The 24,129-nt window shown below is 37.1% G+C and overlaps 2 protein-coding genes across 2 annotated transcripts in view; one reads left to right on the forward strand and one right to left on the reverse strand.

Moving 5' to 3' along the window:
- Positions 1-2,766: 2,766 nt before the first annotated feature.
- LOC121408732 (oligosaccharyltransferase complex subunit ostc-B-like) lies at positions 2,767-10,295 on the reverse strand. The gene is made up of 4 exons (XM_041600342.1): positions 10,060-10,295; positions 5,225-5,298; positions 4,014-4,231; positions 2,767-2,893 (listed from the first exon to the last, which is right to left on the reverse strand). The coding sequence occupies exons 1-4, from the start codon at positions 10,196-10,198 to the stop codon at positions 2,875-2,877; spliced, it is 450 nt and encodes a 149-aa protein (XP_041456276.1). The 5' UTR covers positions 10,199-10,295; the 3' UTR covers positions 2,767-2,874.
- A 5,291-nt stretch (positions 10,296-15,586) lies between these two features.
- The window catches only part of LOC121408733 (splicing factor, suppressor of white-apricot homolog), a 45,277-nt gene continuing 36,734 nt past the window's right edge, over positions 15,587-24,129 (forward strand). Inside the window, exon 1 of the mRNA XM_041600344.1 lies at positions 15,587-15,985. Coding sequence (XP_041456278.1) covers positions 15,771-15,985 — 215 coding nt within the window. The 5' untranslated portion in view covers positions 15,587-15,770. The remainder of the gene's footprint in view (positions 15,986-24,129) is intronic.

Consider the following 24,129-nt stretch of genomic DNA (forward strand, 5'->3'; position numbering starts at 1 on the left):
CCAATAATGCACATAGCATTTCCATTTATTTGAAAGCAGGATAAAAGAGCATTGTAGATTAAATGCCTTGCTCACGGGCATAGGTGCCGCGGCCGGGGATCGAACTCCGGACTTTCCATGTATAGCCAGGCGCCTTAGACCACTCGGCCATGGCACCTCCACATGAAGTCACTTCCAGATACCCAAGTGGTTCCAGTTAGGATTTCCAGCTGCCCAATTGGTTCCAGTTAGGATTTCCAGTTGCCCAATTGGTTCCAGTTAGGATTTCCAGTTACCCAACTGGATCCAAAATCATTTCCAGTTGGAAGTCATATCCAGTTAATCAACTGGTTCCAGTTAGGATTTCCAGTTGCCCAACTGGTTTCAATTGGTTTTAACTGGAAATTGTTGAATTCCAGTTAAAACCTATTGAAACCAGTAAAAATCAATTGAAACCAATTGAAACCAGTTAGAAATCCAACTGGTTTCAATTGGATTTTGGTCCTGGGCAAGTACTGGCATGTGAAACCCTACCCTTAACAAGTATTGGAAACAAAACGATACTCTTGGCAAATATTACCTGAAATGAACCCCTAAACAAGTACAGGAATGTTTTATTGTTACGGGTCCTTCGGTCGTCGGCTTTACCTTATTTGGTTTAGTACGACCCCACGTCCTTCTACACTTCGCGCAAATCGGACTCTAAACACGAAGTGTTGGGGCAAAAAGGACCCATTTTAATTTTGTTTTATCATCCCCGCAAATTCGACCCTAAACACGTAATCTTCCTAGCGAAATAGATACCCTTTTTTCATTATTTTTGTGTTTTTGACACCCTTATCACGTTACGTACGTAACGTGCCCTATCGTGAAAAAGACATCCTTTTTACGTGTTTTTTGGTTGCGCACGGTATCCACTCGTTAATGTAAGTGGCCCCCCCCCCCCGGTCTAAAACACACACACACACATTGCATGTGAACAAACCAGACTGTTAAGGTTCCATATAAGTAAATTAGAAAAATGTTTTATTGATATTACCACACAAAACTCATGGACATGATAACAAATATGTCAAGCTATCCATTGTTAGTGATACAATTGCAGAATTGATAAAGTGCAGATCATAACATGTGTCCAAAAATACTCACAATTTATGCTAGGAGTCTTACTATTTGCCCCATCCCATAACGATAATTACAGGGTATTTGGTTTTAGCCTTTATGTACATTTTCTTCAAATCAAACTGAAATTATACTATTCTTATATTATACCGAGGTTTTATACCAAGGTTTTTTACCTGACCTCTAAGAAAGCATGAATGCCTGTGAGCAAGCAACCAGGGGACCAACGGCTTAAGGTCCTCTCTGAGGGACATGGTAATGAGGATAAATGCCTTACAAAAGGGCACTAGCGCACCACTTGGGAATCAAACCCGGGTCACCGGAATCCCAAACCCCCGCTCGACTGACTGAGCTATCGCGCCTCAAAACTGGGTAATCTATACCCAATTAAACTTCTCATAAACACACATGTAAATGACAATATTTAGTTAACAATCATCAATGCCACAAAAGGAATGACTGGAATAAAGGACAAAATAATTAAAAATGAAATTATGTTTAAAATGGTGCTGTATAAAGACATGCACAAAGCTTCTATTTGCATTTTAAAGAGCAAATGTAAGAATGAACAGAAGACAAAAATCAAACAAAAGAAAAGAAAAACAAACAGTGAAAATAAATTCTGTTTGGCTGTCAGAAGATAATATAGTAAATCAGAACTAGGTTTTGAGAAGCCAAAGTAAAGAAGCATTGAGCATGGCTTTACCCAAAGCCATTTTAAGAATTTTGTAATTTGAAATATCTTTCCAATTTTTTTGTGTGTACTAAATACATCACTGTGAAAAATTCTTGTCCTGTGAATTATGTAGATTCTTGATAACATATAATAATTAGCACAATATATAACACATAATTTGAAGACAACTTGAAATACAAAGACAGGTCTGTATGTATTCCTTTACAGAATATGCAAGAAGTCGTCAAAATTAACATGTGGCAAAGGTCAATATAACTTTGAGATGAATCACCACAAGTTGGTATCAGAGTGGACTTTTCCTTCAAATTTGACAATACTGACTTAGATATAAAAAAAAAATAGTTTTACCCTATTAAAGATAACACCGAGGAACCCATTTGATCTAAAAAACTAAATAAAAAAAAGTGAGTGCTCTGATGGATCAGAGCATACTTCATGAAATGTTCTTTATTTGGAAAATGTGACCTATAATGGTATTCAGAAGTACCGGTAGCAAACATTGAAATAATATTGGGAATGATAAAAAGTAAAAGAAGGAAATACAAGAAAACTGAAAAAAAAAAACGACATAAGGCACAAATAGAACAGTTTTGAATATTGGTATTTAATACTATTTTACACCAACAACCTTCTATCAGTAATCAATAGTGGTTCATCTATGTGTAGCCAGACATGGCAAAACGTCATCAGCTCATTGGGTACTTTACTTAAGAATATGATCTGCGAATGAAGATACCTACAATATTTTATTTCATCATCAAATTATGATGAGTACATATAAACTTTTAAACTTCATTTATTTTTGTTTGACATTTTTGGCTATTTATAATTCCTGCACAGACTCAGATCGTCCTTTACGGTAAGTGAAACCAGGGTTCAAAATGCAGGCCTGGTATTTTTCTCAACTTCTAAATTACCCAAACAACCCCTTGTCTGTATTACCGGTATTTGAGAACATTTTTCAAAAAATATGAAATATAATATATGACATCCAAGAAATATGTAATCTAAGACTGACTCCAAAGTTTCCTCTTTTTTCTACACTGAACCAGGCTGATCTACAGAATAGGAGATGACTACCCTTGAAGATAACCTCTGAAAACAAGAAAAGAAAAAAGAAAATCTCATTAAGTGTGAAAATTGAACTTTTAACAGTCATCCTATGTCTGTGGGACAACAAATACATTTTTTTATTAAATAGGTCTCACCTGCATTAGAAAATCCAATATAGAAGCAGTGCTGACTGCTGACTTTGAAAATAATTCAGATCCCCCCCCCCCCCCCCGAAAAAAAGAAGAGAGGACAATATAATTGAAATCAGAATGTTAATTTGGTTGACCTCAACTTTGAAACTTAAGTTCATATCATTTGTATGTACAAGCTTCAAGGAATAAGGAATTATAGGAAATGATTTTCACTCATGAAACTATGACAGAATATTCATTTCATGCAAGTATTGGATATGAGATTCCCAAGACTTTTATACAATTATGAAAACAGTGTACTCTGTGAGATCCAGTAAAATGAATGTCAAATGTCATGTTTGGTTTTCCCCTGTCTCTTGAGACTCAAGGCACAAGTTCGCTTGCATGTTAGTGGAAACTCGCAAGAATATGTCCCTGGCCCTACTGCATAAAAGTTACTGTGATTGAAACTTTGCCATCTAATGGTAACTACCAAGGTAACATGGCTCAAAACTCAAAAGCGAATCAAATTCAAAGAATTTTTCGTAAGTTACTATTAGATGGCATAGTTTCTAAAAAAGTATTTTTAGGCACATGACCCGGTACTTCCTTTTACCACTTCAGAATTATGAATAAGTGTTTTCTCTCAAGTAAAAAAAAGGGAATTGGTTCACCCATTCCAGGTGACTCCAGGTCCAAGGTTGAATAAACCCAAGGATGTGGCCATAGATGCCCTGTGGACTGGCCTTGTTGCTCCTCCTTTGGCCTTGGATATTTGTTGGGCACTTTTATTTCTTTTCCATTTGTGTTGTATAAATGCTTAAATGTTCATCCTGATTTTTTTTTGGAATATAAGGCCTATGACTCGTAAACGTAACAACTTCCGCAAACTCTTAGTGCAGACCTAGCCATATTTTCTTTTTCAAATCATATTCATCATAAATTTAAAATCATTGGATTTACATCAAAATGTTATATAGTGTATTTCTATAAATCTACCATAAATACTTTTCTAAAATTAAAATACTTACGGAAGCTTCATTCGCATGAAAACTCTACACATGAAGAAAGATATGAGGATACAGATGAAGCCCACTAGAAGAAGAAGAAAACGGTTGAGTTTGGGCATCACAGTTGAGTTAGATTTATCGAGAACGACAAAGCCTAACCCTCCGATGGTAAAAAGAAAACTAGACGCTAAGCCCTCCATGATGTACTGTCCATTCACCCTGTATGGCATGAAGGCAACCTACAAAGGACAGGAATACAAATTAAAAATAATAATTATACCATAGCATATCCAGCATCAGCTAGAAGAAAGAAATGTATGGGTCCATGCACAAACATAATAGAGTCACTATTGTCCCCAGACAACTGGGCCCAAGAAACGCTTTGTAGGATCTGATGCTGGATATGCGCCTGATAATATGCAACATTCATATAGTACTTTGACTTTAAACGTTTCTTACTAGTGAGTACTATTACCCTGACCTGAGCATGGCTACAATGATCAAGTGCTCGAGCAATGAGCATTCAAGTAATTCCATCCTACCAGGTACCAGGTACCCATTTAATACACCTGGGTGGTAAGTGGCAAATGTAGATAAAACTTAGCCAAAGGACTTAAGTGTTGCAGGACGAGAACCCTGTGGTTCTAATACAGAGACTTATCCACTGAGCCACATTCAAGTTTACAAATTTCTGTGATGATGAAGCTTTCTTCATTTAATGTAAATGGGAAGTTCTAATTGAATTAGGCAAAGTGAAATTAAATTAGGTAGAATTTGGCTTAATGTTTGGAAATTATTTCCTTAAATGACAGACAGGCTGAACTTTTTTTTCTTATAATCTAATGAATATCAAGTTATATAAAATGTAAGACACCTTTTAAAAAGTTTGTGCCATATCTTTTGGTAGGAACTAGGAATCTTGCCGAGTGTCTAACAAATTGGCATTCATCATTTCCCCCAAAGTGATGTCCATGATGAAATGTGACCTATGGGTATGAAGAGACACTAACAAAATTCCTGCTAAATCGACAAATTCAGACATAATCAAACTCCCTTTAAAAATAATTATAACTCTCCCTTGTTGATTTACTGTCAATGTCCTTTAAAACAAAACTAACATCTGTAAATTCCATTTTCTTTTTAGAATTGATTGTCTCACCAGTAGGAATCAGAATTCATGTTAAATTACAACCAATGCTCAATTTCAAAGATACATGTACAAGATGACATACTGGTTTTTGATGTCCATTTTCGTCTGTTGTAGATCCCACACTTGGAGGCTCAACAATAACATCATAGATTACACCTGCAAAGTGTTGAGAAAATAAAAATCACAATACATGAGGCAATGGTGAACAGGCGCGCCGGAACACTTTCAGTTTTAGGGGGGCAAAATCCGGAAGGGGGCACAATATTTTGGACAGCGTGATATACTCAGTTGCCAGGTACACTGACCTAAAAGAGACATTGTAAGGACAGTGCCATTACTGATCATGCAATGCGAGCGTGAAGCGCGAGCTGAAAACTTTTGATATTCATACCTAGAAAGGGACATTGTCAGCAATTTTTATTAATCATGTTACATTCCTAACGCGCTAAACCAACGATATGAGCGCGAAGCACATGCTAAAATTTTGTATAAATTATGTTGACCCCAAACAGGGACATTTTAAGGACTATATTTTAGAAATCAAGAGTATACATATCTCACTATATATATTCTTCTAATGCGAGTGTGAAGCGCTTGCTGATTTTGTTAGGACTATATATAAACACAGGAAGCACTTGTTGTCATTGTAATCATGATTATCATACTCATCTCACTAATCAATTATTGCGAGCGAGAAGCGCGAGCTGAAATTTAGGAAATTCAGACCTGAAGAGGGGCATTCTAAGGCTTGTTTGTAGGAATTCACTAAGACCATACAAATTTCACTAACCGAATGATGCGAGCACGAAGTGAGTGCTGAAAAGGGGATATTTTGAGGACTATTTTTTTAAGGAAACCATAAGTGTATACACCCCTGTATATATCTCACCACAGTCATCTAATGTAAGTGGCAAGCGCTTGCTGATTTTGTTTGAATTACATCTAAACACATGAAGCACTTTTTGCTGTCATTGTTATCATGATTATCACACTAATGAAATATTGCGAAGCGCGAGCTGAAAATTTTTGATATTCAGATCAGAATAAGGGACATTTAAGGACTGATTTTATAAATTCATGAAGAGCAGACAGATCTCATCAATCCTTTAATGTGAACGTAAACATGGACAGGAAATGTTTTACATTATAAATGGGGCGATCACTTTGATTAGTCATGAAAAAGAAGCATTATGTCACTACATAAAAAAAATGATAGCTGGAAGTGCGAAGAAACATATTTGGTGTATATTGACTTGATTTGACGTCACGTCTCTAAAATATACTTGAAAACTGTGTATTCCGCAAAAAATATTTGATCTATTATATCTAGTTAAACAGACAATGCGAGCACCAAGAACAATGAAGACATAGGCCCTGAGCAAATTATGTTTCATAAAGTTATGACCAAAAAAATGTTTATTTATGTAATATACAGCAACATAACATAATTACAATATATGAAATTAATAATTTCTTCTATCCCACTATGTTTCTCTTTCTTTCTCCCTCTTTTTCTCCTTTTCCTTGATTTTTTTTTGGGGGGGGGGGGTGGCACGTGCCCTCCATGCCCCCGTAGTTATGCCACTGACTGGAGGAAAAAGAAATATGACAAGCTTAATTGTCTAACAATTTTAAACCTTTCTGAAAATCATTAAAATTTAAAACATTACTCGATTTATGTGTTTCCTTTTGCATGTTTTGTATGGCTGGGAAGCACATTTTGATGACTCCTTCAAAATCTTCTTTTTTCTGGGGAAAATGTGACCATAGCTAGGAAATGATGAATATCAAATTCCAGGAAATATTCATTTGTAAATAAGCATGAACTGATTAACAAATTACCGCAGTTCATAATGTACATATTATTTAGAAAAAACAATTACATTTAGTCTGAAATGTATTCATTAAAAGGTTAAACGTTATCACACTGTAATAAGATGGAAAAGGGGCTTATGAAAGGTATTTTTCATAGAGGGGCATTTTCATCAAAATACGCAAGGCTTACTATGATATGTAATTGCCCCGTCAGGGGCGAAATTTTTTCATTTTTGACAATGGAAATGGCAATTTGTAGGCAGAAAAGTGCTTTCATCGTTTACTTTTGTCCTTAAATAATTTATCATTTTTCTACTTTTAGGGGGGCACGTTGGGGGGGCAAAATCTTGTTTTGCTCCCCCAAAATTTTATTTTGGGGGGCAAGTGCCCCCCCTGCCCCCCCGCTTCCGGCGCCCTTGATGGTGAACTATCCTTGAAAACTAAACCAACTACAGTGACAGACCCTTTCTCAGTTTTGCCCCCAAGCTTTGAATAATTTCCCCCATTAACAATGTGAAGCACTATCATTGAATTGTTTAAGCCCCTCCTAAAATCTGACTCTGTTAATAGTTTCAGTGAATAAATATAGTATACTGGAACTGAATAATCATCGCCTCAGTCATCTTTCTTTGTTTGTAACACTGGCCTCGATATGCCATCGAACGCTACAACCAATATACAATATTAACCATCATAAAAATAAAGTGTTCATTTGGTGGCAGCAGTGGGATGAGAACCCACACCAACTTTCAGTTTAGGAGTTACTGATCTTATCAATATCAATTGAATTGATATACATATCGACCCTGTAAGTACATATTTCTTTATTTTATTTCTGTACTTCTAAATGAAATCATACAAGTAGGCATTTTAATGATGTCTTGACATTTTTTTTTAATATCCCCAACTTAAGATGTATTCACATTTCTATCATTTTATTCATTCTTAGGCAGCTCTTTGAAACATATTAAAAGCACTTATAAATCTTGACTAGATGGTCTATTTATTTTCTAGTATTTTTTAGTAAGACTCTCAGACTTTACTGTCTGAATTATAGTATAGATTCCCTAACTTAGTAACTAGGGGCCCGTTTCTCAACACATGGACAAGTTAGTCATATCTTTATCCACCAACCACGGAGTTACTTCCAATCTTACTAAACCTGTTTCTCGAAAGGCTTACTAACTAGAATATCTTGATATCGATACTATCGGTAAAAAGAGCAGATGAGACTTAGCCTTAGTCACAAAATATCATAATTTTCAAAAAGAAAAATTATGACAAAATTGCAAGTATTGTGAAGAATTGGGAAATATATCTTTTCAAAATAATAGCGCATGTGAATTATGCATCATACAGACTTGGACCATGAAGACTGGAGCATTCATTTGCAGAGAAAATTAAATTACGAATAATTCATTTCATGACTAAAAAATCACTTGTGGAATGTGGACGTTGAGATGGGTACCCCTGGGATATCCAATTTTAATAGTTTCCCAAAGTAAACCATAACGGTTTACTTTGTAAAATGATATACATATGATGCATGCACATGAGTTCATTAGGCGATCTATCCTCATGTGAGTTGAGGCTCTCTTCAATCCATTCCATTGCACAAAGCCGTTAGGCTGAGTGCAATGGGGTGAACACAGCCCCAACAAGAGTGGATAGGTCGCATAATGGACAAATGAAGGCATGCATTCTTTGGTTTATAAAACAAATTTTCTAGATTTTGTAATTGACAATAGATAAGAAAAAAATCAACAAAAGGAGATGGAATTTCAGACATATTTTGCCTTTGTCTGACACTTCCTTTTCTCTGAAAATATTTTTGTTTTGTTTTATGAAAGCAGTTAATTGTTTGTGTTCTTTCGTGATGCATTTTGATTCATGAATCCCAGTGCGCACAGCCAGCCTTGTTGATGCGCTTACTTTGATGCATGCAAACACACACATACAAAATGTATGTATACACACATGCTTAGTGGTACACACTGAAGGAGAAAGCTCAAGCGTGCAATGGAAAAAAATAAAAAATGCACGGTCGCCGTGCAATTGAAAATAAAATTTGCATGCAGCACAAAATGGATCAAATATTGAATGGCTTTCAACCAATCAAATTACAAGCTTTGTATGAGTCGTATAATGATAATTATAGTCTTTTATGATTCCAAACGTCATCAAAATATTATTTAACGAAACATTTTTAATCATTAATACCATAACAAACGATATTTGAAATTAGAGATAGAATTTATCCAAATGTTAACAGGGGTCTGAAAACAACAAGTACTACGAGTTCAGTTATGGATGGCCTGACATGGTAGAATCTTTATCGATTATCACTTTACTATTTCAAAATGAATGGTTTTGTGGCTTTTTACCAATAGTTTTTATAGTTTCTTTGTATTACAATTATCATTGAATGCATTATCTCACTTGTTTTGTGATGTAATTTCAACCTCTATGATTATTACGTAAGATTATAATTTTAACATTTCTAGGCACTTTTGCATGTCATAGTCTACCCACATGTAGCCACTAGTTTACATCATTAAGAAAGAAAGACAGGTTCGGAGGTTTCATAAATATAATAGTGCCTTAGTGGTGTCTAGTGAGGTTGTTGTACCCGATCTTGGTAAAGAGCTAGAGGGCTTCGTGAAACAGTTAGTGGACAAGTAGCTCACTATCTCCGCTTTTAGTCAAGAAGTTAGACTTATGATGGTGTTGAGAAACGGGCCCTAGATCTAATGATCCCTGAAAGTAATTTGACTTTGTTTAACTTTGGGTACGGTATGTGTGTCTTTGACTTTGTCTTGTCTCAGAGTCAGACAATACCGTTCAGCGAATACTGAAGTTTACGTTTGGCTGCATATGATCGAAATAAGTATGAAAGTTTAAACAGTATTATCAATAGGCAGGAGGTGAGGGTTAACCAGCAGGGAAAAACAAAACAAAAACATGAAAGTAAAACGTTCAAAAGCTGTGAGTGACGCTGCATCCTTGCGTCGCTTGAGCATATCTCTGCGGAGTTCATACCCGACCGACCCGGGGTATCGTTCATCGACATATCGTGGCCTGAACAACTTGGCTCACACTTACCTCCCGTCACTAAGAAGTATGATGCTAAAACAACGAAGTAAACTGTCATTGCAGAAGGTGCATGAAGCCATGATGGTTTTTTTAGTTTTAAATGTGGGCATTCCAAAACAGAAAAGGGCAATGCATAAAGTCGTTCCATTTTAAAGAGAGATTCTATGGCCAATAGTCACGTTGAAAAACAAAATTCAACAGCCACGTCCCCACGATAGCATCATAGACTTCGATTCAGACGTCGATTGAGCATTTATTTGTGCTTGAGCTGCACATATCCGGATGTACATAGATCTCGAGATCGTCCCTGGGGACGGTGGGGACGTCGCCACTTACTGTTTGTACGTATTCGTGCCACATTAGATAGAGATGTGTTGTTTTACTATCCCCATCGATTTAAAGAAAAGTAATAATAAAGAGGAGCTAACAATATAAAAATTATTTTCAACTTAGTCTGGGGGAGGGGCAGTACGTGCGGCGGTACGTCAACGGGCGTCAGGTGCGAGTATTCATTGTAATAATGCATCAGATAATTAATTTTCATGAAAGGATTGAAAAGTAGGCGACACGTGTAGGCCCTACACACATACGCTTAGATTCTTGACTCTAAATATGTAATGCCGGCCCCATTGGCGGCCGCGAAGCGAAAAAATTTAGGGGGGGGTCCACCGTGACGGGGATGGACACTGGTAAAAAAAATGGACAAGCAAAAACAAAAAAGGTTATCAACCAAAATTTTAGGGGGGAGTCCACCAGAATTTAGAGGGGATGCAGAAAGAAAATTGAAAAGCAAAAAAAAATGGTTATCAACCAAAATTTAAGAGGTCCCCACCTCAAATATAGGGACGGGACCCCCGCTTCTGCCGCCGATGGCCAGTCCCCTCCGCCGCCCCCCCCCCCCTCCCAACCACCATCGTGGTTCAGGCCTTTTTGCTCACAAGAAATTGCTCCATGCATCCTGATCCTCCATTTGGGAGAATCTGGATCCCTTATAATTAACCGTTATGCACCAAGTTCCTGATGGCTAAGAATGGGTATATTTTACATCAGTAGACAGTGGCATAATGAGGAAAAAATTGAGGGGGCTCGATATGGCGTATCGCTTGAAATCAATACCAAGTTTGTGACAGATTTTGACATCATTACCCTTATCCCTTTCCTTTTCTCTTATTATTCGTGGTCGTGAAATGGGGGGGGGGGGACGTGCAAGAGCCCCCCCCCCATCTGTACGCCCATGGAGCCTAGCTATAGGAGCTAGAGGGAAATAATTCTTGAAAATCATTGAAATAGGGGGTCTTTTACCATTAAGTTTTTCTTTTATACCACGTTCTGTTGTTGACTGGAACAACTTGCCAAGCTCAATCAAATCAATTCTCGACAAAGACAATTCAAAGTAACAATCCAGAAGTACCTAAACCAAAATTAATACTAAGCATCGCCTCTCACCTCCGTGTAACGACCATCAGCGCACCCTAACCCTGCCCGTTTGACCCCTTTTTAGGGGAGTTGGGCAGTATCCTGGAAGTAAGTATAGTAAGTCCAGAAACACTTTAATTTGGGGGTAGTGCAAATGACTCCCAAGTCAAATCCACAAAAGGCACTATAGCCGATCTGTCAGTGGCAGTTAGCCAAATTTGGGGGCGGACACTTACAATAGAAAAATAGATATGTAGACCCTTACCAAATAAACTAAAGGATATTTTTGGTAGAACATTTCAATAATCCTATTTTGTCAGATTTGTACAAGTCTGCATTTTAATTGATATACCACAAGTGGATTGGAATCATGAGGTCCACGCGCAGTTTACAAGCCGGCAGAAGCATATAGTGCCTCGCTTTTTCCAAATGGTATGAATTTGAAACTGATCATATCAGGGGCAGAGAGGCTCACAGGGGGATCCGACCGGGGTGAACGTAACAGAAGTCTGTATGGTCAGCAGGTCAGGGATCGAGAGTCAGTAAAAAAATCTGCACTGCAAGTTAAAACCAATCAGAGTCTGTGTCTGTAGACTACAGATGCGACGAAGAAACTAGCAGATCAAAGATTGACTACCTTCCCCAGTTTATACAATCTCGATGGTAGTACGACTTAAACTCCCTCAGAAGGCCGTACGTGCTTCTGCACTGAGATCTGTGTCCAGCAAAATGTAGGTCCTATACACTCTAAAAAACACATCTGAAATGACTAGAATAGGATCAGCTGGGTGCAACTGTTATTCAAGTCATATTTTACAAGACCCCCTCCCCCCAAAAAAAACCTCCTCTGAAACAATGGATATATCAGTCCAGTGGCGGACCGTGACCAGGAGGAGACAAAGCATGGGGGGGGGGGCCGGGGCACAGCATTGTTCACAGACAATGCAGTGCCCTCCCCCAATGCTTTGTCTCGTCTGGTCACGGTCCGCCACTGGACCTAGTTGTAGACCTAGTCTACAACTAGGTCTAATATGCGATTCTAGATCTTTTATATGTTTTGTGGCTCCTCACGAGCAATATAAGTACAATATAATAGGAGCATACGAGGCCACAATGAAACCCCTAGAAACTGATGACAATGAAATAATAATATAAAAGCAGAAAGAACTAATTGCATGGACGATCACCGAGGGGACATCAATATTTCAAGGAAAATTCCAGGAATTCATATTTTTTAGTGCAGGGGCGGTGGAGCATGAACATCGCTAAATAAAGAAACCGGGCGCTCATCGGATACGAAGTGTAGTTTTTTAGGACAACTTATCTGAAATGATCAGAAACAGGCACCTATGAGAAGGCAAAGGAGCACTCGTTATTCGTTAACACATAACAGGTCCTTCTGTCAGGGCACAGAACACGTTCGTGGGGGGGGGGGGCACTTTTCTAAGATGAAAAGGGACACTGATACGAGAAAGGTGCTTGAAATAGAGCTTCCGACCCTTTTCAGATCGGAATATCAAATATTTTCCCCTCGCGCTTCGCTTGCATTATTGATTTTCATGATTAAGAAATGTATTTATAATGCCCTATTCTATCATTCTAAATCCAAACATGCGGACGCATGTTTATCAAGATTTTTATTCACATTTTTGTTTCCGCTCGCGCTTCGCGCTCGCATCAATAAGTTATATTAGAAAAGTGCTTAGAACAGGGGCCGCGGAACCGGGGGGCTGGGGGCTTCAGCGCCCCCCCCCCCCAACTTTGATAAACCATTCCGCGGCCCCTGTAGAATGTCCAATTTTTAAGTCAGCAATCTCATTTTTTTACCCTCGCTCGCATATGGTTATCATGGTTATATACGTATCCTGTTCATGATTAGAAAAGTACTTAGAATGTCCCGTTTTTAGACTGAAATATCATTTTTTTCCGTTCGCGCTTGGCGCTCGCATCAATATTGTATAGTTATATACCTATCCTGTTCATGGTTACAAAAAGTGCTTAGAATGTCCAGTTTTTAGGTCGAAATCGAACGTCAACATTTTCAGCTCGCGCTCGCATTATTTGATTGTAGTTGAAATATGTATCGTATTCATGGGTAATTGCAAACAGTCCTTATAAAAGATCCCTTTTTGATCTGGCCAGAACGTTTATATCAAAAATATCTGCTCGCGTTGATCGCTCTAGCATATTTGTTAAGTCACTTACAAGAACGTAAAGCACTAATTGCTCAGACATATAACGGATCCCTCTCATGCAGGTGAAAAGGCACAGAACTCGTTCGTGTGGGGAAATTTTGGGGAAAAATTTGGCACTGATACGAGATATGGCACTTGCTAACAAATTATGAAACGGGCCATTCTCAGGTGAAAAGGGCACAGAACACGTCCGTTAGAGGGTATTTTTGGAGAAAAAAAACTTGGCACTTATACGAGAAAGGGCATTTGGTAACACCTTAAACGGGTCCTCTTCTGAGTGAAAGGGTTACATTTTCTTGCGTAAAAAGGGCACTCTTTCAGTGCTTCAAAAAGTGTCAGTGGGCCACTGTGCTCTCCCCTAAATAACGCCGCCCCTGCTATAGGCCTATTTATAATAGGCCTAATGCAACTATTATTCATCTATGCACGTACGTCATGGATCCTTTCAAGTTTGAGCTGCTTGTGAAAACTATATGAGATAAAATTTCCCCCGTCATTTCACTCTTTCACTCTTTTAAGCTCCGCCCCCTCGATCCCTCTCTCTCTCTCTCTCTCTCTTCGTGCCATCGTATCCTTTCCCCTGTATGTATATAGGCCAAGTTGGATGACTTTGAATTCTTTCTCCTCTTTTTCACCGTATATATAATATATGGCCTTACCCCGGGCCTTACATTCGACTATCATTATATTCACCACCCCCCCCCCATCTGTTTTAATGGATTTCACTCTAAAAAATCTACTTTTATAATTATTTTACACACTTGATAGATTTTTGTTTTCAAACAGTTTCTCAGTTCTTCTTGCCAGAGTAAAAGAAATAATTATGATTATTAGTTATGTAAGGTGAAACCCCTTAAAACTCTGGTAAATGCTGCTATCAGGCGAGAAATTATACTGAGACCGCAACTCAAAATAATAAGCGAATATATTCAAGTCAAGTCTATTCAGTTTAAACGGGGGCAAATCTGACAAGGTATATCGTGATCTCAGTGAGATTGGATTTGGTTATATTCCTGAAATCTCTTCAAATCTCCCTATGGTCGAATTGATCGGATTTCTATAACAAAGTTAGCCCCTCATCGGGGGCAGGGGTGGGTGGAGAGGGGCGGCTGGGCATTCGGATGAACTTTGGGTTACTGGCGGATCCATGGGGGAGGGGGTGCAGCCGGCTCATGCCCGCTCCCCCCCCCCCTTGAGAGGCACAATCAAATGCAGTTAAAACATAAGTATGCTCGCCCCCTCCCCCCTTTGGAAAGTGAGGAATTTTTTTGCTTGTGAAATTTTTGGTGGGCGAAATGTAGCACAGCAAAAAAAATGACAGAGGGCTGGCCTATACCTTACCATACATAATTAGGAGCATGCATGCGCTAGAGCACCAACCTCCTTATGGCAGGCCTACCCCATGTCAACATCGCAACATCGCGATGAAAGGCTAGTCTACAAAATAATGTAGACCCACATCTGCAGTGTCTGTACCTCAGCTGATTCAACGATTCTGCATAGCAGACTATATAGGTCTACTGAGGCAGAAATGGCTCGCTTCGCTCGCCCTTTCAGGCTGGTTTGTTTTGCAAACCAGCAGATCCCACCTCACGAGCCATTCAGAGTCTGCAGACTAATGAAAGGCCTACCCATATAGGTTTATATAACCCTATGAGGCCTACCTAGGCGGGCGCCGGGCTCGTACTAGTCTGCTGGGCAAACCCTTCACTCGAAATAAGGGTCTGAATGTTCAGCCTATATACTCATGCCTTGTGTACTGAAGGCTCTCTCGACAGCAAGTTTTGTATGTGCTAGTCTTTGCGTGGAGGCACACTTTTTGATCAAAGTTCCAATGAGGGTCTGTGCCTGCAGACTAGGCTCGTACTACAGCTCGGTAGTAGACCGCTACTTGGTTATCTATCTTTGGTTATCGACGTTCTTTGATCCGGCCGCATTATTTCGATTGTCTTGACCCTAATGGCGGCGGAAAATCTCTCACGTTAGATATTTCACGTCGTTCAAAATAACTCGGATTTTGCCAGCTATATACCGCTTTACATGGCAGGCGACGGTGGAATCACCATGAGATCTTTTGTGATCATTTGACAGAACTGAAAATGGGTGAAAATGGCCCTCATCACCAGTAAATCACGGGTAAAACCGAAATTCTCGGTAGGAAAGAGACAGGAGGAGGCGAAGAAGTCGCGCCAGGATGAACTGGATGACCTGTTTGTCAAAGGCTATGCATGCAAGTTGTTTCGCGACGATGCTCGGGCAAGGGAGATAGACAGGGGCAGTCATCTTATACCATGGATGGGAGATGACACGCTGATGATAGACAGGTCAGTGAAAAACAATTAGGCCTAACATGATTAAACGAAATCTTCTTTCTTATATTCTTTCCTTCTTTCTTTCCATCTTTAACATTGCTTTCATCCTTTTTCCATCTTTAATATTTTCTTTCATTGTTTCTCTTCTACTCTTCATGCTCTTACTACTACTAGACTTAGTTTTTCCAGTCTAACTATAAACGTTCTTAGTGACTCCTACCACTACCAGCAAGCCTGCCTACCAGTATAAACTCACTGTTAACGTTATCAATCATTAATATACTAGTCAGGCTGGAGCTTGTCCTATTTTTCTGCCTAGGCCCTAGATCAAAAAGCTAACTAAATTGCATATTATTAATTACATGTACATGATGTATGAGCAAATTGTGCACAGGAATAAGCATTGATACAGTATGGTACGGTATTAACAAATTAAAATTAAAACTTGCAATAATCAAGATAAGGAGATCAAACAAAATCAAATAATTTAAGGAAAACAATCATTGATCATGAGAATTTGTAATTTCAACTTGCTTTTACTGGGGGGGGGGGTGTCAAGCCAGCAGTATATTACAAAGAAACAAAAATATTGGGGGGGGGGGGGAATCTACTGAAAATGATGCAAGACGCAGTGCCTCATTAAGCACTTTATGACTTTTTTCACTCTCACATTTTTTTTTAGAATTTAGTTCTACACTTCATTCTAAAATCCTGGATAAAGTCCTGGGGCCCGTATCTCAACACCAGGACAAGTTAGTCATATCTTTATCCACCAACCACAGAGTTTACTCCAATCTTACTAAACCCGTTTCACGAAAGGCTTTCTATAAACTAGATTACTAGAATCCCTTGATATTGATACTATCACCTTCGGCAGAAAGATTAGACGAGACATAGCTTTAAGTCACAAAATTGTATACTTTTCCAAAAGCAAATTTATGAGAAAACTACACATATTGTTATGAATTGGGAAATACATTTAACCATTTAGGTTTTCTTGTTAGAATGATAATTAAATTTATTTCCTTTTTTTTATAAATCCAAGTTCCAAACATTAAACAATAGTGTAACATGAATTATTTAAATCTTTAGATACCAAAATATGATTTGACAAATTCTACATGTACATGTATGCATATATACATGTAGTAGGCCTACAAATAGAATTTATCTAAATGGTGATAAGTGTCTGAAAACAAAGAATACAAATCCAATTATGGATGGCCTGATATGACAGAATATTAAAGATTAAAATTATTTTACTATTTCAAAATGAATTATTTTGTGGCATTTCAACAGTTTTATAGCTTTTGTGCAATACAATTATTCCATGATGTATCCCAATTGTTTTGCAATGTAATTTCAACTTCTATGTTGATTACATAAGATTATAATTTTCAAATTTCGAGGTGCTTTTGCATGTCAGAGTCTACCCACGTGATGCCAGTAGTAATGCCTTCAATACCACTACGTCATTACAAAAGAAATGACATGGTCGGAGGTTTCATAAATAATTAAGTCAGGTTGTTGTCCCTGATTTGGCAAAGAGGACTTCGTCAAATACAATGTAGTTAGTGGACAAGTAGCTCACTATCTCCAATTTAATCAAGAAGTTAGGCTTATAAGTTATAACTAATTATCTTATAATTATAATTTACTTATACGGGCCCCTGAGTTACTATCGATAATTTTGCAAGAGTTTCAAATCACATGAACAAAGTCAAAGGCCATTTAGTCTTAGTTTTAATGAACTTAATGACTTTAATAATGTGAAAAGCTTTTTCTTTGTGAATAAAATTTGTTTTCAAAGTAAGCACTGCTGCTGTCATGCAATACAGACTATGAGACTGCTAGAATTTTGGACATTCTTAATACCAATTTCCAATTTTATGAATTCATTTAAATTAAAGGCATAAGAAACTTAAGAAAGTACATGTAGTTGCAGCAAACAATTGCCGCCATATTATTATAGATCTTGTACTGGTACATAAAGCTTATCTTTGTGAAATCATGATATCTTGGCTGAAAACCAATAATTCTTGTGATCACTATTAAAACACAAAAAGGCATTTGTGCTACAGTGTATTAATAATATTGTTCAGAAAAATACCAACATATGAAAATCTGTGCTTATTTTGCTGATTTTTCAGCAATAACACATTTTTTCCATTACAAACACTTGAGTGGTTATTTTATTGGATTCTTTTTGAACTCGTTTTGAAATCATTAAGCCCTACAACCAATTGTATTTATCTTTGATATTTTCCATGTTGCCATGGCAAACTCAGTTTGAAGAGATATGTCAGTCCTCTTTTAATTTGAAATTTAGTGCTATATTCCTACAACACATTACACAGTGATGCCAGAGTTTGGGTTATAACTGTAAGCCTGAATTCCGGCTTTTTCATTTTTTTAAAACCATATAGATGTCAATTTTTTTAGGTTGGAAAGAACAGTCGTCGGTCAGTAGACCTGTTACCTAATAGCTATCATGAAAGAAAAAATCCTGTGTATTGTTGAATTAAACTCATACGAGCCGTCAGTTAAGACTGCTCGATTTTAATCAAGATTTTATGTGTACATGTGCGTATATGGTCATAGTATGCCAGACTTAAGTTTGCCCGTGTGATATTTATAATGCCTTAATGTGGATTCTGATTGTACATGTAACTTTGAATTTTGATAAAAGGACTGTATTTTTTAGTCTCACATACATGTAATAATACCAACTGTAAACACATTTGGGTCGGTCGGGTGGCCATGGGTTCGCTTGTGCGATACATACGGTATACATGTAGTATGTTTTCAATTTCATTCTCATTCACATTGTTAATGTTATTCCAAGCTGAATTTTTGTTAGCTTTTTAGTTTAGTGACACAGATTGTGGATTTAATAATTATCATTTTTCAACAAGTATGGATGTCAAAAGAGGAACCAACACTAAACAAACAGACAGTGGAATCAAGAACAAATTTCAATTAAAGTGGCTGGAAAACAAAGACAAGAGTGGAGATTTTCTCTCAGACTAGTTCTGAAAAACAGTAACCATTGCACTGTATGATTTAAAAGTTTGATGCAGTTGAAAATTTGAAGCAGATTTACTTTTATCCAATAAGGTTATAATGGTAAAAAAAAAACATGAAGTACAACAACAGCAATAATGATAATTCTAATTTTGATTTATGATAACAATGATAATGATTATTATAATAATAATGATAATTATAAAAGTAATGATAGTATTGATTATGGTAAAAAACAAACAAATTGGCTGATATTGATTTTGTTCTCTTTTTTGTTTTTTTAAAGACAAGGGCACTTGAGTGTAAACAATTTACATTATTCACGCATATTCTGTAATTACCCAAAGTGTAACTCATCCAAAAGTATCAGTTTTTGGGACTTAGTTCATGAGCCTCTCACTGCTGCTGTACAGACAAGTAACACATAGTGCAGTACCAGTGCAGTACCATGTAATGCACATCATTGGTAATGTGAGCGTGATGTTTCAGCCATGAACTTTATGTGCCCTTTTCCAAGGAACAGAGGATTTATCTGGAGGTCAAATGACTTTGTCAAGGAAGGGAGTTTTGCATTGAAGCACTGTGTATTCATCAAGCTCTTCAAAACAGATTTCATTGCTTGAAATTGAATTGATAGTGTTGTGAATATAGACAGAGCAAAGACCTCAAGCCTAAAGGAGTCTCAAGTTCGAAGTAATAAAGTCATATTTAAATATATTCAATTCAAAATGTAACTTAAGTCATATATCTTATAATTTTGGATATCATAGAAATTTAGAATACTCCATACCTCTGAATCTGAATCACATTTGATTTGTTGCAAACAGATTTTGTGTTCTATATTCTCTCTATCAAAAGATACATGTATTTGTATTGATGTTAAAACTGATAGTGTTCTTTTGTCTTGATTTTTTTTCTTCTGATGAGGTGCATGAGATCATAATGTTTATCACCTCTTTTCCAGTCATATACAGCCATCTGCACATGTAATGAATAAAAATTAGCATTCACCAAATGATCAAAGTACCTAACAACACACAAAAATGAGCAGAAATGTGGAAAAAAAATTGTCTAAACTAGAGAGCACAGGTACTGTATATAGATCTCTGTCATGATAGCGTAACAATAGATCCCAGGATGAGTGGTATTTTCCATCAGCTGATGATCTTTCCTTCAGCCTGTTTGGTTGGGTTTCTCTGCTAGACTGGGCCTTTTGTTTGGCAGTCAGCCTAAGCCAGCTGGGGATGTGCTTATAATACTATGGATGAATCTACGTAGAATTTCTGTGACAGTACAGATTTATTTATGACTAATTTAGTTTGATTCTAGTTTGTAGTTCATGTGTCTAGGCTAGCTACCAAATTGTTTACAACTTGCAAAGTCAATTTGTGTATTTTTTATGGTTTGTATTAAAAGGGCAAGTAAGAAAAAAATATTTAAATAAAAAGAAAAACTAAAATAAGCTTCAGGCAGAGCAATTCATCCAATGGTGTCCACTGTTGATACACAGGAAGTTTCATTCATCTGGGGGAATATTACATAATAATACAAAGCGCCATCTCCCCTAATGAATAAGAAGTTGAGTGGATCGACACCCATGATTTCATCAAAATCAGATACAGCATTTACAGTTTAACATTATATTAGGCCTAACATGCATGGGCATACACAATGTCAGACTATGTCACTATTCAAGTGGGGGGGGGGGGATGGTGCCATAAAGAGTTCATCAACCCTGAACAATAGGTTTGCTGCTTGTATTTATTCCAGTGCTAATATATATGTACATCCTAGCCAGTATGCAAATAAGGGAACCTATGACATGTATGTTATAGAAGTATGGAATATATTTGTTTTGTCAATTTGCAGCAAAGTTTGATTTTTCCCGGACAGTATTCTGTTACCAATTTTGTAATTTATTGTGATTCAACAAATAGTTCCCAATCTGCAAAAAATTGAAATATTGTATATAAATTATAATTAAATACAAAAGAAATAGTGAATCAATGGCGTTAGCCAACTCTTTCATTTTTTGCATATTTCTGTGTAATATGTTTTGTGAAAACAAATTAAATTTCTTGTTGCTTATATTTTACATAATCTTTAATGAATTTTTCAGCAATATGCTTTTTTATATTTTTCTCTTTTGATTTAAATCATTTTTTTTGGGGGGGGGGGTGGGATTCAAAGAGTTGTCAATGACTGGAACAATCTTCCCGAGTCAGTGGTCACTGCACCTAGTCTAAATTCATTCAAAAGACTATTGGACATTCATTGGTCCAACCTTCACTATGTACATGTAGCACGTGATCCAACTCTTTAGCATACCCTCAAAGGTGTATCGTCTGTAATTCCTTAAAGGGGAATGAAACCTTTGGAACAAATAGGCTTGTGTAGAAACAGAAAAATCAAAGAATAAGAATAAAGAAAGTTTGAGAAAAATCGGACAAATAGTGAGAAAGTTATGAGCATTTGAATATTGCAATCACTAATGTTATGGAGATCCTCCCATTGGCAATGCGACATGGATGTGTGATGTCACTGATGAACAACTTTCCCTTTGGTGGACTATAAAATACCCTCAAAATGTCTCTTTTTGCTTTTTCTTATGATACAAACTCTTTATCCATGATGTATTCTTAAAAAATATGTATTACATGCCCTCATGTAGAAAGAACACATGATTTATGGATAGATGTGATAAAAGAGGCAATTCAAGTGAAATATATACTAAAGTAAAGGGGAGAGTTGTTCACAAGTGACATCACACATCTTTGTCGCATTGCCAATTTGCTATCTCCATAGCATTAGTGATCGCAATATTCAAATACTCATAACTTTCTCATTATTTGTCTGATTTATCTCAAACTTTCGTTGATCTGTTTTTTTTTATTTTTCTGTTTTCACACAAGCTATCTTATTCCAATGGTTTCATTCTCCTTTAAGAAGAAGCGACCGGAAGACTTACAGGACTACCTTCTCTTCCGTATATTGCTGATGCTGAATTGCTGATGCTGATGGAATCACTAGGTGGTTTCAAACCGCCTCGATCACAAGAATCCCCGTTAAATTACGAGAACTTTTTTAGGCTAAAAAATACCCATTATTCCTGCATTCACACCGCCCTGAAACATACCCTTTCGTGATAAGTTCCTGAAGTTATGAGCATGCGCAGTATGGTCTGATAAGCAAGCAAGGCGCGAGATTCAAAATCACTAGCCCAGCAGCCACCCATGCCGCCGCACCCAACGACACGCTGGGCTAAAAGTTCCTGTAATTTGCTTTCACATCGCCAAAATACATGCGACCTTGGAAAAATCCCCGCGAAAGATCTCGTAATTTCGCCAAGTACCTACTATTTAGCGGGTATTTTCTTTCAGGGAAATTACGCGTAGTTTGATTTCACATTACCAAAATACCTGGTATTTTCTGATCGGGGTAAATTTCCCGATCAGAGAATACCTGGAACTGACGAACTTCGAGGCGGTCTGAAACCACCTACTTTGCCTTTAGGTCGGGTTCCATTATTGTGGAATTTTCCAGCTACCAAAACTAGAGCTTACTCCCATTTTGGACTCTCTGGGAGAAGAAACATATGAAAAAATGTTTTATGTTGGCCTCCATGTATTTTTTTAAATTTCATGTTTGGTTTTGATGAATTTTCCGTGATATGCTTCATTTTGACAAGGTTTGTGATCTGAAGTATGGGTCTGTTGGTCTATGGTACTCCTCCAATACCCTACATGTAGCTACATGTACAGTAGCTTCATAAATGGATGGCTTTGCAATAAGAAAATCACCAACCACATGGAATATTTTCATCAGGTTTGAACATGATTTGATGGGGAAAATTGAATTAGAATAAACGGACCATTTCTGGCCGAATTCCTGTAATGAAAATATTATCTAGAGGCATTATACCCCACAATCCAACATCCAGATCTAAATTTACATTTAAGATGAGGATCATGGGGTTGCACATACTTTCTTTGTATTGGTAACATAAAACAAATTCATACTGGTAGGCCTTCAAGTCTGCCTGATTGGTTTGAAAAAATGTGATGTCTGTCAGTGCATTGTCAGCAAAATCATTGTGTATTTAAGCATTCGTATCAAAATCAATATTGGCTTATCCAAATTTACTCAGAAATTGTTGAACCACAAGCAATTGCGTGATTGAATTATTGGGTCTATTGATTTTGTTTTTAATTGTTCAAGACTCAAAGACTAGAGTTGATGCAGGTCATAAAATAAATTTCCAAGGTGGTGTGGGCGTACGTACACATGGCTGGTCATGGCAGGTTCATTTTAAATAAGCTTCTCCATTTTTGTTTGGTCAAAAGAAGCAGAAGGTGAAGGAAGAGGAGAAAGATGAGAAGGTGAAATGCAAGTCCACCCCAACAAAAAGTTGATTTGAATAAAAAGAGAAAAATCAAACAAGCATAATGCTGAAAATTTCATCAAAATTGGATGTAAAATAAGAATGTTATGACATTGTTAATAAAGTTTTGCTTAAATTCACAAAACAGATCGATGAACATCCTGGTTGCTATGCAAAGGAGGGGACCAATATTTACATTTACTAATTTATTTTCTTTTTTATTATATGATATATTTCAATCTTCTGTGCATTGTCATTAGGGTTGCAAAGGGCTGGAAACTTTCTGGAAATTTTGGAAAATTTCCATGGAAAATTTTGGGAACTTTCAGCTGCCAGGAATTTTGGGTGACACTGTTTTATTCCTTCCTGAACATTACCATTAGTGTTTTAACATTGTATGGTTCAGTCAAGGTGTTCCTTATTGTCGAATCTGTAAAGATTGACAAAAATGTGCAATTCAAACAATACTAAATTACAAACAAAAGAAATAATGAGTGATTGACATCAAACCTCTCATGTGCATATCACTGAATTTTGCATACCTGATCTGTGATAAATTATAAGCGAACATAAAATGTCATAACTTGTTATTCTATGTCTGATTTTGATGAATATTTCAGTTTGGTTTTTCTCTATATTGATTCAAATAAATTTTTCCTTGAGGTGGACTTGACCTTTAAGTAAGAAAGATGAATGAAAGACAACACAAGAAAAGAGGAGAGAGATGAGTACATGTATGATTATGAATTCT

Source organism: Lytechinus variegatus, chromosome 2 (assembly GCF_018143015.1).
Source record: "Lytechinus variegatus isolate NC3 chromosome 2, Lvar_3.0, whole genome shotgun sequence".
NCBI lineage: Eukaryota > Metazoa > Echinodermata > Echinoidea > Temnopleuroida > Toxopneustidae > Lytechinus > Lytechinus variegatus.

Coding starts and splice junctions, on each gene's coding strand:
- LOC121408732 (XM_041600342.1), bottom strand. CDS start 10,198: ATGGAACGACTTTATGCATTGCCCTTTTCTGTTTTGGAATGCCCACAT. Junction 5,299..10,059: donor ATACTTCTTAGTGACGGGAG/GTAAGTGTGAGC, acceptor AACACTTTGCAG/GTGTAATCTATGATGTTATT. Junction 4,232..5,224: donor AAAATGGACATCAAAAACCA/GTATGTCATCTT, acceptor TGTCCTTTGTAG/GTTGCCTTCATGCCATACAG.